The sequence below is a fragment of the Micromys minutus genome (genome assembly GCF_963924665.1).
Source record: "Micromys minutus genome assembly, chromosome: 33".
NCBI lineage: Eukaryota > Metazoa > Chordata > Mammalia > Rodentia > Muridae > Micromys > Micromys minutus.
The window spans coordinates 16,582,097-16,598,368 of record NC_137968.1 but is presented as its reverse complement, the minus strand read 5'-3'; the positions used below and the strand labels follow the sequence as shown (position 1 = coordinate 16,598,368).

Sequence of the window (16,272 nt, the reverse complement as noted above, 5' to 3'; positions counted from 1 at the left end):
ATAATCAGTAAAATGCCTGTAGGAAGACTGTTGTAATAATGATTTTTTCGAGATTTTTTAACCACTCTGCAGACATTCATTCCCGAGGTCTGCCCAACAACCCACAGGTGGGTGTGACTACTATCACTTAACAGATAAGCTAGAGGAACCCCAATGAGGTGATGCAAGGTAAAGGAACCAGGATTCCTTCTGGACCATCTGACTGCGGTGCTATAGAACATACTGTGTTACAGTCAACCAGTGACCTCTACTTAAGAAGCTGCCTCTGGAGTGCAAAAGAGACGTTCTTTTCTCGACAGATTCTGAGAGGAGCGGAGAAACGTCCGAGAGCGAATTATTTCTGCCATCATCAAGATTGCAACCCCTGGGACCGTGATCAAAAACAAGAGCTGAGCCTGGGTACGTCTACTTCCTGGCCAGATGTAGGGCTCCACAGACGGTAGCTAACACAGGTGCCAGTTGAGTCCAGCCATAGCAGGGAAAGTTAGATGTTTCTAAATCAAAGGGACACTGGAGGGGTCATCTCTGCCCTCTCTCACGTGTTCAAAGTGTAACAATTAGACAGACATAGTGGTCTGTCCAAAATCTCCCAAATAGCTTGTATAGGTTGTATGGCACAAAGAACGGCTGTGGAGACATGCCACCCATACAGTCAAGCAGCACTCTAATATGTCCCTGTTGTAAGTTTAGTTATGATGCTGAATGTATTTATTCTTCCTCCCATCCTGATGAGTTTCTCAGCATCTCTCACTTGCTCACTCAGAGGCACGTTTGATCCCGTCTCAGATACTTCCTCTCTAAGATGGGAAAAGTCGTTGTTCCCACTGCACAGAGTCACTAGGACAATTCCACCAAACTACACCTAGCCCTGTGTGCCGGGCACATCCAGCAGCTGGACAGCAACAGGTCCCATGGATTTTATTACCATGTTTGGGGGGAATCGCTTGTTAGTCAACAGAGTAGAAAAGGGCACACAGAAGGTCCCCATCCAAAACAGTGGTGAGATTCTCTAGAATCGCATGTATGGGGGAAATGAATAAACAAAACAAACAAGCAAGAACAGCTATAGAAGAAAGACCTTTCATCAGCAAGTCTTCAAAACCAAGTCCTAGGGAGATGGCCCCGTCAGCAATGTACTTGGAGCATACATACTCTTGAAGGTTGTTCCGGTTCTTTGGATGGTGGGTCAGAGGCTCCCTGTGTTTAGGAGCCACGGTGGTACCATCTGTCTCTGCTGGGCTCAGTGTGAGAAGGATTTGTACACTGTACACACAATAGTGAGATGAGCAATGATTTCAGCCACCATTCATGGACTAGCCTTTGTGCCAAGGACTGCATTTGTGTTTTCTCATTTAGTCCTCATGGTGATTTATAGGACCTGTTTGAAGAACTATATAACCTTGGGAGTTAGTTTTAGGTCTGCTGTTACCAGCCATATGTTTCATGTCGCTGTTAGGTATTGAAAAAAATGTATCTTTATCTAAAAGAGTATATCTAATGATGACACTTTTCCTGCTTAATCTTGAGGACCCTACATTGAAGGGCCTGTATCATAGTTTCATTTCTGTTGCTGTGATTAAAAAAAAAAAAAAAAAAAAAAAAAACCCTGACAAAAAGCAATTTAGAGGAAAACGGGTTGATTTTAGCTTACAGCTTCAGGTTGTCCATCATAACAGGGGAAAACAAGGCAGCAAAAATTTTAGCCACATCATAGCTATACTGATGAGCAAAGAGACATGAATGCAACCATGGTTACCTCCTCCATTTTCATCCCTGGGACTCAAATCCAGGGAATGATGCTACCCACGATGCACAGGGTCAGCGGGTCTAATCCTTCCCAATACTACAACCCTTTAATATACTTCCTCATGCTCTGGTAACCCCCAAACATAGAATTATTTCATAGCTACTTCACAACTAGCTAATTTCGCTTCTGTTTTGAGTTGTAACGTAAATGTTTGACAAGCAGTAGATTTGACACACTATCCCTGTGGGGGTTGCAACCCGCAGGTTGAGAACCACTGTGACGGGTCTTTTCACGTGGATTAGTGGAGCCAAGACAATCCCCAAGTGGCATCTCCACAGCTCAACATGATCTAGGTAATCACTCACTGAACTCTCTTCCTATGGTAATTCTAGATTGTGTGAAATTAGCAATTCAAAATCACAGCCTAGAACTTGGTTTGGGAGAGGTGTGTGTGTGTGTGTGTGTGTGTGTGTGTGTGTGTGTGTGTAAGTCCAATGCTGGGTGGCTTCCTCTGTGTCTGTGTGTATGTGTGTGTATCTGTGTGTCTGTGTGTGTAAGGTCAATGCTGGTGGCTTCCTCTGTGTCTGTCTCTGTGTGTGTGTGTCTCTCTGTGTGTGTAAGATCAATGCTGGGTGGCTTCCTCTGTGTGTGTATGTATGTGTGTGTAAGGTCAATGTTGGGTGACTTCCTCTGTGTCTGTGTGTGTGTCTGTGTGTGTAAGGTCAATGCTGGGTGGCTTCCTGTGTGTGTGTGTGTGTGTGTGTGTGTGTGTGTGTGTGTGTGTAAGGTCAATGCTGGGTGGCTTCCTCTATTGTCCTCTGCCTTACTTTAAAGACAAGACAGAATCTCTTACTTAACCCTGAGTTTAATTACTTGGCTAGGCTGACTGACCAGCAAGTCCCATCCGTGTGCTTTCGAGCTCCGTTTCCACATGGGTGTTAGGAATGGGAGCCCTGGTCTTCATCGGTGTGCTCCAAGTACATTACAGACTGGGCCGTCTCCCTGGTCTCGGCTCCGAAGACTTTCTGATGAAAGATCTTTCTTCTATATCTCCTTTTTGTTTTTTGTTTTTCCCCATACTTTGAGTTCTAGAGATTTGTCCTCATCTCAAATTTGTCCAGATGAATAAAGACCCAGAGGTAGGTAACAGCCCCGCTTCAACACTAAACCTAGCCACATTTCTCATAGCACCACCACCTTCATTAAAAGTATGGGCAAAGCGGCACTGGCAGCAGCAGCAGCCACAGAAGCAGGAGAGAGCGCAGCTGGCATTGGGGAGCCTGTGCCAAGCCCCGGGCGCAGAGGGAGTCAGCCGTGATTACAACAGTAAATAGAGCTGATGGCTGTGCTGGGCACTGGACCCAGCCAGAAAGGGACAAGGAAAAGAGGATTCTTATAATTACATGAGTGAAGGCTCAGCTCTCATGAGGTTCTCCACAGCACGCACATGGGTCCCCAGGCTGGCTCCTCCAGCAACACCTGCTGGGGCAGAAGCAGTCGAACAAAATGGGATTCACTCAGGCCACCTGTAAAGGAATGTGGAGCTTAGCAGCCTGTGAGGAGAGCTCCTAATTGTCTAAATTCACTCGGCACCGCCTCGCGGGTGGGTGCTAAGCAAGCGGCAGAGAGTGGTAGACCGTATCCTGCTAATAGGATTTTATGCCCTAACCCATCATTTAACACTTTGAGAAATTGGGCCATTGGAAAAGCCCAAGCGCCATATTTTCACCAGCAAACCTGTTTTGAGCATCTCTAATGGTGGCGTTCCCTATCCAGCCTGGTTATCAACATCTTCCTTCCTCGGGCTTTTTCGGCTGCATAGTTTGGGTTATAACTACTTTCTCACTTTCCCCTCCAACTGGCACGCGTCTTGGTTGCTTCCGTCATGTGGGTCCTTAAAATGTCACTGTCACCCGGCTTATTTTTAAACCCCAGAAAGATGGGCCATCCTCATGCCTCTTAGAAAAGTTCTCCTGCTGATTTCCAGAGAGTCTCCACTGTGGGATATCAGTGGTGCAAGCCAACAGCAGACAGCTGTGCATCTTTGCAAAGAAAAGGCAGGAAGGCGATCACGTACCTTCTCTTACTGTTGGAAAACAAAGGTGGGTGGTCACTAAAGCGGAATCCTGTGGTGAGAGTGTCCTGGGAGTCGAGCATCTATTCCACACTATATTCCACACTGTACTGCAAAAATCAAAGGCTAACTCCACTGTTTGGGGCCTTCAAAAGTAAGACACCCTTGAGACAGTTTCTTCTGTTTCTGCACCTGTAGCCCCTAAAAAGTGGTCCATTGTTTATCTCTGAATATAGAAGAAAAAAGATTGCGACAGGACTTCTCAATAGAATATTGAATATTTTCCCTCTTATTACCTGACAATGTTAAGTACCGATTCATCAGCTTCCAAAACTCCTTCAGGTTTTCTTTCCTTTTATGTCAATATGCTGACCAATGGAATTAAACTACACAAAGGAGTGCAAATCGGTGTCAGTAGCCTGCCCTCTGTAAAGTACACACTTAGACAATGAGCATTCTCTGAAAACAAGATGAAATTATTTATAGAATTTAACCCTAATGTACATGAGGATGTCTGTCCTTGCACTTAAATTGAAGCATTAAAAAGACATTAAAGGAGATCACAAGTGACATCACCAACTCTTTCCTCAAAATTTGTACAAAATTGGGCTTAGAAGATAGTTCAGTGGCTACACACACACTCAAGCACACATAGAGAGCTAGATATAGTAGCATATAGTCTATCATTTCAGTGTGACCCTTCGGGGAGATGGCAGCTTGAGACAGGAGGATGACCCTGTGTCAAACAAGGTGAAAAGGGAGAAACCAACACCCGACGCATATCCCCTGTACCCACACACAGGAACTACAATAGCCACACATCCTGAATGTCAACACACAAAGCCAAGAGATCAGTTTAAAGGGGTTCAAGGAATCCAGTGGCCAGACATCAGGGCACTGCCTTCTACTCAATTGATTCCAGTCTCATACACAAAAGAGATCAATTCTCAAAGGGTTGGAATAGTTTACTTATTGGCAAAAGAGCAAAAAACAAACTAAACTTGATTCAGAAAGTTTTTCAATCCTTATATACAAGTTGCTTTTCTTTCCTCCTTTTAGATTGTTGTTGGGACTTGAACCCAGGGACTCACACAGGCTAAGCTGTGTTGTGAATCAAGAGCTTTTATTTTTTTTAACATCCCAATCCATTATTTAATTGACAGTGTCCTTTGCCTTTCAGAAGCTTTTCAGTTTCATGAGGTCCTGCTTATCAGTTGTTGATATTAGAGCCTGAGCCGTTGGAGCTCTGTTTAAGAAATTTCACCCTGTGCCAATGAGCTCAAGGTTCTTTGCCACTTTCTCTTCTATTAGATTGAATGTCTAGCTTTATGTTAGGTCCTTGATCCACTTGGACATGAGCTTTGTGCAAGGTGACAAATATGGTTCTGTTTTCATTTTTCTACATACAGACAGTCAGTTAGACCAGCAACATTTATTGAAGATGTTTTCTTTTTCCATTGCGTATTGTTGGCTTCTTTGTAAAAGATCAAGTGTCCATAAGTGTGTGGGCTTATTTCTGGGTCTTCAATTCTGTTCTATTGATCAACCTGTCTGTCTCTAAACCAATACTGTGAAAGTTTTATCACTATTACCCTGTAGTACTGCTTGAGGTCAGGGATGGTGGTTCTCCCAGAAGTTCTTTTATTGTTATTCTATTATTCACTTTCCTGGGCTTTTTTGTTTTCCATATGCTCTTCCCAAGTCTTTGAAGAATTGTGTTGGGATTTTGATGGGGAGTGTGTTAAATCTGTAGTTTGCTTTGGTAGGATGGCCATTTTTACTATGTTAATCCTATCAATCTGTGCACATGAGAGATCTCTCCATTTCCTGAGGTCTTCATTCATTTCTTTCTTCAGAAACTTGAAGTTCCTGTCATACAGATCTTTGTTTGGTTAGAGTTACCCCAAGATATTTTATATTATTTGTGAATATTTTGAAAGGTGTTGTTTCCCTATTTTCTTTCTCAGCCTGTTTATCATTTGTATAAAGGAAGGCTACTGATTTGTTTGTGTTAACTTTATATCCAGCCAATTTAAAAGGCTGATATCCAAGACATATAAAGAACTCAAAAAACTAACCTTCATAAAAACCAAACAACCTAGTTTTTAAAAAGGGAGTGGGGTATAGAACTAAATAGAGAATTCACCACAGAGGAATCTCAAATGGCTAAGAAGCACTTAAAGAAATGTTCAAAGTCCTTAGTCATCAGGGAACCATTTACAAACCAAAATGACCCTGAGATTCTACCTCACACCAATCAGAATGGCTAAGATAAAACACTTAGGTGAAAGCTCATGTTGGCGCGGATGTGGAGAAAGAGGAACACTCCTCCATTGCTGGTGGGATTGTAAACTGGTACAATCATTCTAAAAATAAATCTGGAGGTTCCTCAGATAATTGGAAATAGACCTACCTGAGGAACTAACTAAAGTCTTAGGCATGTACCCAAAAGATGCCCAGCCATGCCAAAGAGCACGTTTTCCACTGTGTTCATGTTGCCCTTGTTTTCAGAAGCTGGAAACAACCCAGATGCCCCGCAATGGAAGAATGGATACAGAAAATGTGGTTCATTTACACAATGGAATACAATTCTGCTATTAAGAACAAGAACATCACAAGTTTTTCGGGAACTAGAAAATGTCATCCTATGTAAGGTAACACAGATCCAAAAGGACGTGCTTGGTACATACTCACTAATAAGTGGGTATTAGCTGAAAAAGTACACAATACCCAAGATACAATTCAGAGAAGTCAAGGTTAACAAGCAGAAGGGGCCCAAGTGAGGACACTTCAATCCCACTTGGGAGGAAGAAGGAAGCCATCACTGGAGGTGGAGGGAGGGATGTGGGTGGGAGAAGTAAGGGAGAAAAGGGGGACATGATCAGGTACTAGAAGGACAGGAGAAAAACCCTGGGGGTCAGGAAAATGGATGGAAATACTCAACTTCAGGAAGTAGGAGGTGGGAAGACCCTCTAGAATGTTCCAGAGACCTTGAAGGTGAGAGATACTCAGGACTCAAAAGGATGTCCTTAGATGAAACGCCCAACAGTGGGGAGAGGGAACTTGTAGAGTCCACCTCCAGCAGAAAGACAAGACATCAAGTGGAGGATAGGTTTGCCATTCCTGTCTAAAAGAACTACAGGGAAAAGATGGAGAAGAGACTGAAGGAAAGGAGGTTCAGTGACTGACCTCACTTAAGATCCATCTCAAGGGGCGGCTCCAAGGCCTGACACTAACACTGATGCTATGGTGGGCTTACACACAGGAGCCAGCATGGCTGTCCCCCAAGAGGACCAACAAGCATCCGAAAGAGTCAGATGCAGATACTTAGACCCAATCAATGGACAGAAGCTGGTGACCCCTGTGGTTCTATTAGGGAAAGGCTGCAAGAAGCTGAGGAGGAGGGTGACCCATAGGAAAACCACAGTCTCATCTAACTGAGACCCTGAGATTGCTCAGACACCGAGCCACCAACCAGGCAGCATACACCAGCTGGGACGAGGCCCTGGACACATCTACTGCAGAGGACTGCCTGGTCTGGCTTCAGTGAGAAAAAACTCACTTAACCTTCTGGAGACTTGAAGCCCCAGGGTGTGGAAGGGCCTGAGGAATGGGGAAAGAGGGGTCCATCCTCTTAGAGACATGGGGGAGGAGGAATGGGATGAGGAACTGTGGGAGGGCGCACCAAGGGGGAGGGGGAGGTAATGACTAGACTGTTAATAATAATAATAATAATAATACAGTTTATTATTTAAAAGGACTGCCTCCTTTCTGTTCTTTTTGTCTCAAGAACTAATTTTAATTTTAATTAACATTATACACATTGTCATAATTTCATAGATAATAACCACTAGAAACACCAATCAGGTCTGCAACTATTTTTATTAATTTTATTTTTGCATTGTAAAGCACTTTGGGGGTATAATTAGATCTTTTCATTCAATAAGAGCCATTTAAACCCCCAAGTTAATGGAACAAAAGAACTATATTAGTTTGGAATTTAGGGGTGTACATCTTAAAAGTCAAACTTGAGATCCTGAAAATCAACCGAGACACAAGATGCTATGAGACCAGTTAGTATTTTACGTTTCGATGACAGCAAGTCCTGCTGGACTTGCTCATATCCAACAAAAAAGGTGAGACACCCTTCATGCTGACCACACCAAGGGTATGGCTGGAATCCAGACAGAAGTAATCCTCAGTTTTACAAGTCGGAAGATCAACCAAAACTAAATAAAGTAAAAATAAACACAGATTCTGCAAGTTGACTCAACGCTACAAAGTGCGAGCCGTGCTGCGAGCGGACATGAAGGCGGTCTTCAGTGCTTGGGCTCTTCTTCCCCATCTCTACCCTCCTTGTCCCTCTTCCCTTCTGCCTATAAGACAACAACCACTCAAACCAATGAATGGATATTTTTAAAACCTCAAAATAAAAATGCCTTGCTCCCTTTCTTACATTTTCCCCCCACTTCCTCCTTTACGCCTACGTTTTAGCCGGACAAGTGGTCCCTCAGCGCACACAGACAGCATCTCTAGTGTTAACGCTAGGGCGGTTGCGGAGTCGCCTGGGTTACGCCAAGCATGTGACAGGGTGTGACTATGGGATAGCTTCAGGATGTCGGGCTCAGGCCCTCCGCTATGCGTTTCTGCACTCGGGGTTCATCTCCTCGGCTTGCGGGCTCTGGGATTTGGAAGCACACTCCTGGTCCTGCCTCGTCTTCAGCTGCTGCATTTTCATGTTTAAGTCAAGTAAAGTTCGGGCCAGCTGGTGGTTCTGGAAACGCAGCTCCAGCTAAAAGAAAATAATAATAATAATAATAATAATAATAATAATAATAATAATAATAATGGATTTTATTAGTTTGCAATGGAGATCTAATGAAACTGCTCTCCGGCCCCGCGTGAGTAATAAGGAGTGTGTGGAAAAGTAAGAAAAGAGAGAAAGATGTATTTCACCTTGTTCTCCTTTTCTGACTTGGGGCCTGGCTATTAAAGTAGCGGGTTTTTTTTTTTTTTTTTTTTTTTTTTTTTTCCCAACAACAAGGTAAGAACACAGATAAATAAATAGCTTTTGAAACGAACGGTCTTGGAATGAAAACAGAAGGCGCTGATGCACAAAGCTGTCCACGTGAAAAATACCTATGCACCAAAGGCTGTTTTCAAGCAACGGCGCGGGATCACAGTGAAATCCTTTATCTTTATGAGCGTCCTGAGCCACAGGATAACTGCCTGAGGCCACCTGCGTGCACGGGGTCTGGGCCCATTTACTTGATTCCTTGTCATTTCAAGTTTCAGGATTTTAAATGGCCTCCCTGCTGAGGAAAAACATATAATGACACCTCAGAGGCACATGTATAGTTATGTGTCCTTATATAATCTAACACTTTTCAATCTAGAACAAAGCCTGTTGTGTAGCAAGGCTGATTCATAACCTCTTCCAGTGGGAGTTTATGAGGCCCTTGTGTGTTCAAATAAAATTTTTTAAATTATATCTCCAAGGACAGGTTGCTTAGAAGGCAGTCCACCAACAAAGTGTGTTTCAGCTGTATCATAACCTAAAGCTAAAGATCAGCCACTTGCATATTTCTTCAATTGAGTCATGCGTCGTGTGGTTTGTAAAATAACATTTCCTGCGCAGCATCCCACAGTAGCCCTTAGGGTAAGCCAGGGCACTGTAATAGTTAACTGCCAACGCTGCCGTGGTGATTCCTTCTCAACTTGCAAAATAAAATATTGGGCAGAGGTATCATTTTTTATTTTCCTCTGATATTTTTTATGGGTTTTTTAATTATTACTATTCATGTGCCGTTCTGTGGAGGCAAGAGATCCAAGGCACCCAGTAGACAGAAACAAACCATACGGCCATAACCATAACCCCACCCCCACCCCCCATCATTTACCACACGACTGTCCCTCTGACGCTTGCCTCCGGCTCTAGAATCCTGCCCTGTTTGGCTAGCTTCCTAGCACCGCCTCATTGCCTGCTCCTATCACTGGTAGCCAAAGACACCTTGCCAAAGACATCCAGGAGAATGTTGTTCAAAGCCCCACCTCTGTTGGACCCCTCGGATCTAAGATGCACTTTTCCACTTCTCTTTCCCATGGATGTAAACAAAGTGTCAAGAGGTGCAGGAAAGCCTCCGGTAATCACTGTCAGGAGCCATCTTTCTTAATCCAAGCCTCTGATAACAGACTGCCTTACACCCGGGCTGCTGTAGGCGGGACTCTGCCTCGTTTTAATGATTGCATTCTCAGTGGGAAGAGCCTTGTGTCTGCGATGGAAGGTTCTCAGTGTCCGTGTTAAGAGACTGAGTGAATGAAGGAATGAAGTGATGGATATCTGTCCCCTACCTTCTCTGCCGAAATGAAGGGACGAGATTACTGATAATGATTCACCATCTAAGTACAGGGTGTGTGGTTCACACTTGTTTAGGAAGTTCAAACGCTCAAGGCTTTTGCGTTTCTTTCATCACAGATCCCTTTGAGGAATTGATGAAAGCTGTATAACTTCTCTGACGGTGAGAAAGGGGACTTTATATACCTAGCAAACTTTTTCAGGTTAACTGCTGAAATCCGGGCTGGAGAGATCGCTCAGCATGGTTAAGAGCACTGGCTGCTCCTCCAGAGGTCCTGAGTTCAATTCCCAGCAACCACATGGTGGCTCTCAACCATCTGAAATGAGATCAGATGCCCTCTTCTGGTGTGTCTGAAGACAGTTACAGTGTACTCACACATACACACACACACACACACACAGAGACAGACAGACATATTATGGGCTTGAGAGACGGCTCAGTGATTAAGAGCACTAAAGAGCAAGACAGCTGCAGTGTACTTATGTATAATAAATAAATAAATTAATTAATTAATTTTGTAAAACTGAAATCCAAAGGACATAGAAATTAATGCCACCCATCAGGAGAAGAGTAAGCCAAACAGAGTATAATAAACATGACAACATTGACCCATTGTCCCTAAGATAAACTCCTTTGTGACACATGATGCCTCTGCATACAAAACACGGGAGCACCTGTTCCTATAGAGATTAAGCTAACGACCCAGATCAAAAACTACTTCTCTTGATGATCCTGAGGTAATCATCCTTTGCTTTTTTCTTATGACCAGTCATATGGGCTAGTTTCTAAAGATGCTGAGCAGAGCCTACACCCCAGGAAAACAGCATCTGGCTATACGTAAAATTCTCAGCTTCCTTTCCAGAGCAACACTCTTTTTAATCCTTTTTCTCATTTCTTTCCTTGTTCACAAGTGCGTCTGTGTGTGTGAGTGCAAGCTTGCTTGTGTGGCAAGTGTTCCTGGGGGGCGGGGGAGAGGGAAGGAATAGGTATTCTCCTGCTACTGAGTGGGAACTGGGGATTGAACTCAGATCTTCAGACCTGTCCACAAGCGCCTCTAAGGTGCCATCTTGCTGGTTCAATTCTCTAAATGTTCATATTTGTCCTTCTAGGCACAATCAGCTTCCAAGCTCTACAATGTAATAACAATAATCAACAAGGAGTGAATATGGCTGAAGCATGCCATATAATATAACCTCGTATAATTAGGACAGTAATCTCATGACTTTATCTCTACGTTACAGACAAACCAACTCAAGTCTACAAATTCCTAGCTGGAGGGCCAGCATGTATTCACAGAGCCCATGAGTCCCTACCTTCTCTCGCCCAGAAAACCTTGTCTAAGCCTCCTATTGATGAAGCAACTTGTTGGAATATTAAGGGTGATGGTGCCTCAGAGCTGGTCCAGCTTGACCTCTATATGCGTCAGCAAGAAGTCGGGGAAGGGATGGCGTAGACCAGCTCAGTAGCATAGGGGTTTAGTTCAGCCAGGCCTGGGCATTCCCGTGTGGCATCCAGACACACAGCACTAACCTCCCGGTGTGCAGTGAGGTGGTCCCCCCAGGCAGCGGGATGGGTTTACCATCCAGCTACTCTGGCTCACCATTTTGACCAGACACCATTAGGTCAAACATAGTGGATTCCTTATCAAATTCAGATCGCTAATATGGTTAAATTGGATTCACTATCATGTTGCCCTTCTTAAAGCCAGCAATGGACTCGATCACCCTCTGAGGTTTCTAAACTGTCGTAAAGAAGTGGTTAGTGGCCACATTCAACCCAGAGAACTTTACAAGTCTCCACTGTGCAATATTCACATGCGTCACCGTTTTAAAGTCTGGGTTCTTTACACTTTTCTCCTTTTCAAAGTATTAAATTTACTTCTGTTCATTTTTAAAAAGTGATATACGCACACTTCTTCCCAGTCGTTTTCTGAATTCTTAGCAAGGGATAAAATAAAAACAAACGGCATGGCTTAGTTTCTCATCCGTCCACCTTGGTTGTCGGTTCCATTGAAATTTTTGTCTCTGCACGCTAAACATAGACATACTAAGAGTCTGCTAAGGGGAAGCGCCTAGAAAATAGAAAAGTACAGAAACAGGCCGGGGAGCGGCTCCTGGGGTCTAGGTCAGTCACTGCAATGTAGGCCAAGCCCCAATCACTGGATCTGTGACCCCAAGGAGGCCTCAACACCGAGGAAATCGGACTCCCAGGAGCGATCTCCCTCCCTGGCACTAAGCCCGTGGAGCCCACCCCGGGGACCCTCCTGTGGCCTACTCTCCAGCTTCGAAGCCGGGGACTTGACTCCCGAGCGCGAGCCCAGCCGCACAGCCCGCGCTCACCAGCTCCGCGCGCAGCCGGGCCAGGGCGCACTCCATGCGCGCCCGGCTCCGCTCCTCCCGCGCTGCCGCCGCCGCCGCCGCCACCGCCGCCACCGCCTCCCGAGCGCGCCTGGCTCGCCCGCGTGCCGCCGCCCGCTGGAAGGCGCGCTCCAGCTGCCTCCGGAGGTGCTCCAGCACCGGGCTGGACGGCCGGGCGTGCTCGGGAGCCTCGATGCGCCAGGGGCCGCAAGGCATGCGGAGCACCGGGTAGAAGGCTGGGGACCACAGCGCAGCCCTTCCAGAGATTCTGTAGAGCCCCCGGGGCATCCTCTGTCTGCAGTGGCTGTAGTCACCCAAGCCCATTGTGGTCCTTTTCTGCTGCGCTCCGACTGGGGGTTTGGTTACAAGTTGGAGCTTTTTAAGGCTGATCGAGTTGGGGGCGGGGGCATTAACGGAACAGGCAGGACCCTGGCGTGGACGCTGTTAGTGCCGGGCCACTCAGAGAGCTCTCTGCTCCTTGTCCATCTCCTGTCTTCTCTACTTCCTAGCAACAAGGCAGAGAGGCCTGTGACTAGAAGTTCTGACTGGATTTCCCCCCCCCAGCCTTTTAGAGCTCTGGCTCTGAGAATGCACGGGGACTGGAACAGTCAACCCATGCAGATAAAAGCTGAGCAGAGAAATGTACAACACAAAGCTTCCCAGTTGCCTATGCCGCGGTACTGTGCACTTTTTAAATAGTTTCTGGCGTCTTACGCTTTCAGTACTTTGCCAGGTGTGATAAAATCTAGACACCCTTCCAATCCGATATGCAAGTATTATCTACAGTCCACGGTGAGTTCTGTCAGTTTTGCAAGTCTGAATAGTCTAATTATCTTTCTGTGATCCCAGTAGCCTGAAACTCGGGGCTCCTCTTTAACCTGGTGACTCCTTGGCGAGTCTACATATATGAAGGGGTTAAGATGAAAAATCAACACGCCCTTATTCCAAAAGTGTCTGATTGTACGATTCTCAGTCCAATGTAATCATGAGCTAATAATAATTATCCGCGTCCTATAAAGTATATCTTAAAGCCTCTTTTGGAGCTAACTGGATGATCCTTTGCAGGAATGAGCAGGCAAACAACTTCTCTGGTCATGGGCAATTGCAAGAAGAAGAAGCAACAGTGGCAGAAACGAAAACATAGTATTATTCCCAAGGAGCGGATGGTACATCTCTCAAAGATTGGCCCCTTGCCTGAAGTGTCAACCGTAAAAGATGACAAGAGCGCATTTATATTATACTGTATGCCTTACAGTATGTTATGTATCATTACAGTTCTTATTACATGCTAGCCACTTCACATATCAGCCTATATAATCTTTACACAACCCTGTGAAATGTATACTATTATTTTCCAAACTCTCCAAATGAGGAAGGTGAGGGGGAAGTCCACGTGCATACCCACCAAAGAGTCATTCAAACCCAAGTGGTCGGCCCACAATTCACACCTAGGAAGCCTGGCTTATGCACGCTGATCGTTGAGATATACTCTCCTTCCAAAGAGAGAAAAATGCACTCACTAGCGAGAGCTCAGACTCCGTGGGCTTGTTACATTCAGCTCTATTGAAATGGCCTCAGTCTTCCCTGGGTAAGGAATACAGGTTATCCAGCCTCTGCGGACAGTGCCTGATCACAACTCGGGTCCGCTCACCTCTTTTCCTTGTGTAGAGACTCTGGAAATGCTTGAAGATGTAGTCTGCTAGTAGAAAGTGAGAAAACTGGGGGCTGGGAACGTGACTCACTGAAGAAAACGCTTGCCAAACACGAATGAAGACCTAAGTTTGTATTCCCAGGAAACATGGGGAAAGTCCACACAGTGGTGCCTGTCATCTCGGCACTGAGGAGGCAGAGACAGAAAGACTGGTGGAGCTTGGTGGCCATTTCTCAAAAACTAAGATAGAGCACAACCAAGAGAGAGACGCTGGACACAGAGCTCTGGCTTCCATAAGTACATGTCACACAGAAGGGAGTTGGGGGGTAAGAAAGGGAGGGAGGAAGGGAAGGAAGGGAAGAAGAAAAGATTGACAAAGGAAACAAAAACACAATGACACGAACGGGCAAAGGTTCCTCAGGTAAACTGTTTGCCAAGTAAGCAGTAAGATCTGAGTTTGGATCTCAGATCCCACACAAATGACAGGTGAGTGTGGCAGGCAACCCGAATCCACCCATGGAAGGCAGAAACAGTGGGATCTCCAGAGAACATGGGCTAGCGAAACTAAACATGTAGGAAAACTTTGAGCCTAGTTAAAAATAGCTCTGCCTCGTAGTATAAGGGAGAAGAACTACCAGAGCCAGATTTCCACTATCAAACTCAGGCCCCACATTCAGGAACACCCACTAGCAAATACCACACACACACACATACACACACACACACACACACACACACACGCATGCATACACACACACGTGCGTACACATACACCGTGGAGGGCAATATATTATTATTAATAACATTGTTATTATTATTGTTGTTATTATTATTATTATTATATTATAATGTTAATGTTATTATTATGTAATTAATAATAATAACAATATTAATAATATTAATAATATAATAATAATATGTCCATCCCTGCTGTCCCATGCAAAGGGACCATCAATACATGATACAGGAACATAAGGAGGCAGGCACAGAGAACAGCGCTGATCAGACCATCCCAGCACTGAACCAAATACAGAATATTAATGAAGTATCCACAATGATTCCACAATGGTAAGGTGGAGCTTCTTGAGAAGGACAGAGCATCGTCTCATAAGCAAAGAAGCAACTCCTGTCCCAGGGGTGTTCCTCTTCAATGTACCAAGCGGGTCACACCGTTCATTGCTGGGTCTCCGCACACCGTCAGTCTCCAGGGCAACTAGCTGACAGCTGACTTCCTTGAAGTGTGTTGTGCCTGGGATGATACCGGCAAGGAAATGACAGGGGTAGAATTGGATTTCACATCTCAGCGGCCCCAAAGGTCATGGGATTTCCCCTCCCTTACACCTCCCTACGTGCTTACTGAGACAGTACTGGCTCTGTACCACTATCACCTGAGCAGGTCTTTCACTGCCACCATGCTTCCGCCCTTACACTCTAAGGCAACTTCTCGGTGTCCTTTTGGACACCAGTTGGAGTTGGCACCGGGCTTCCATTCTATACAGTCCAGCAGCAAACCAAAGCAAAGAATTCTTGATGCTGAACCCGAACACCGTCTCTGAAGCCCTGTAAGAAAAATGGTCGGTCGGTCACCAAAATCATCAGCGATCTACCTGACAAATGATAAAATAAAATGAGCAAGATAATGAATGGAGCTCACACCCACATCCCTCAAAAAACACAGGTACAACAGGCCATTTCTGCCTGGGCACCGTTTCCTGGGAAATCTTTATCCCTGTTCCTTTCTGCATTCCCTATCTGTGCCTTGGGAGGCTTCAGTCTAAGGCTGCTCTTTCTGCCTTCCTCTGTGACAATTAGTCTTTCAAGCAATAGGCTCCGAATGTTCCCTCTGCAGACAGAATGTCCTTGAGCCCTCCTTGCAACAAGAAACAAGGATGTCTCTGAGTTTCCAAGACAAGAGGATTGTCCTCATAAGCCTTAAAATAAATATTTGTCATATTTTCAGGAACAGCTTAAGAGTTCTACACATTCGAGACTCTGTGGAAATCGTGGATGGCTCATTTTCTGGTTTACTAGTGACTGGCAAACATTCTTTGCTTTTGGAATGTCCAGAAGCCATTCGCTGTCTTCTT

General features: G+C 45.1%; 1 protein-coding gene across 1 annotated transcript; it reads right to left on the bottom strand.

Moving 5' to 3' along the window:
- Positions 1 to 8,457: 8,457 nt before the first annotated feature.
- Positions 8,458 to 12,858, bottom strand: AARD (alanine and arginine rich domain containing protein; the record flags this gene model as incomplete). Its single annotated transcript, XM_080909504.1, has 2 exons — positions 8,458 to 8,613; positions 12,517 to 12,858. The coding sequence occupies 2 exons, from the start codon at positions 12,856 to 12,858 to the stop codon at positions 8,458 to 8,460; spliced, it is 498 nt and encodes a 165-aa protein (XP_080765630.1).
- Positions 12,859 to 16,272: the final 3,414 nt, after the last annotated feature.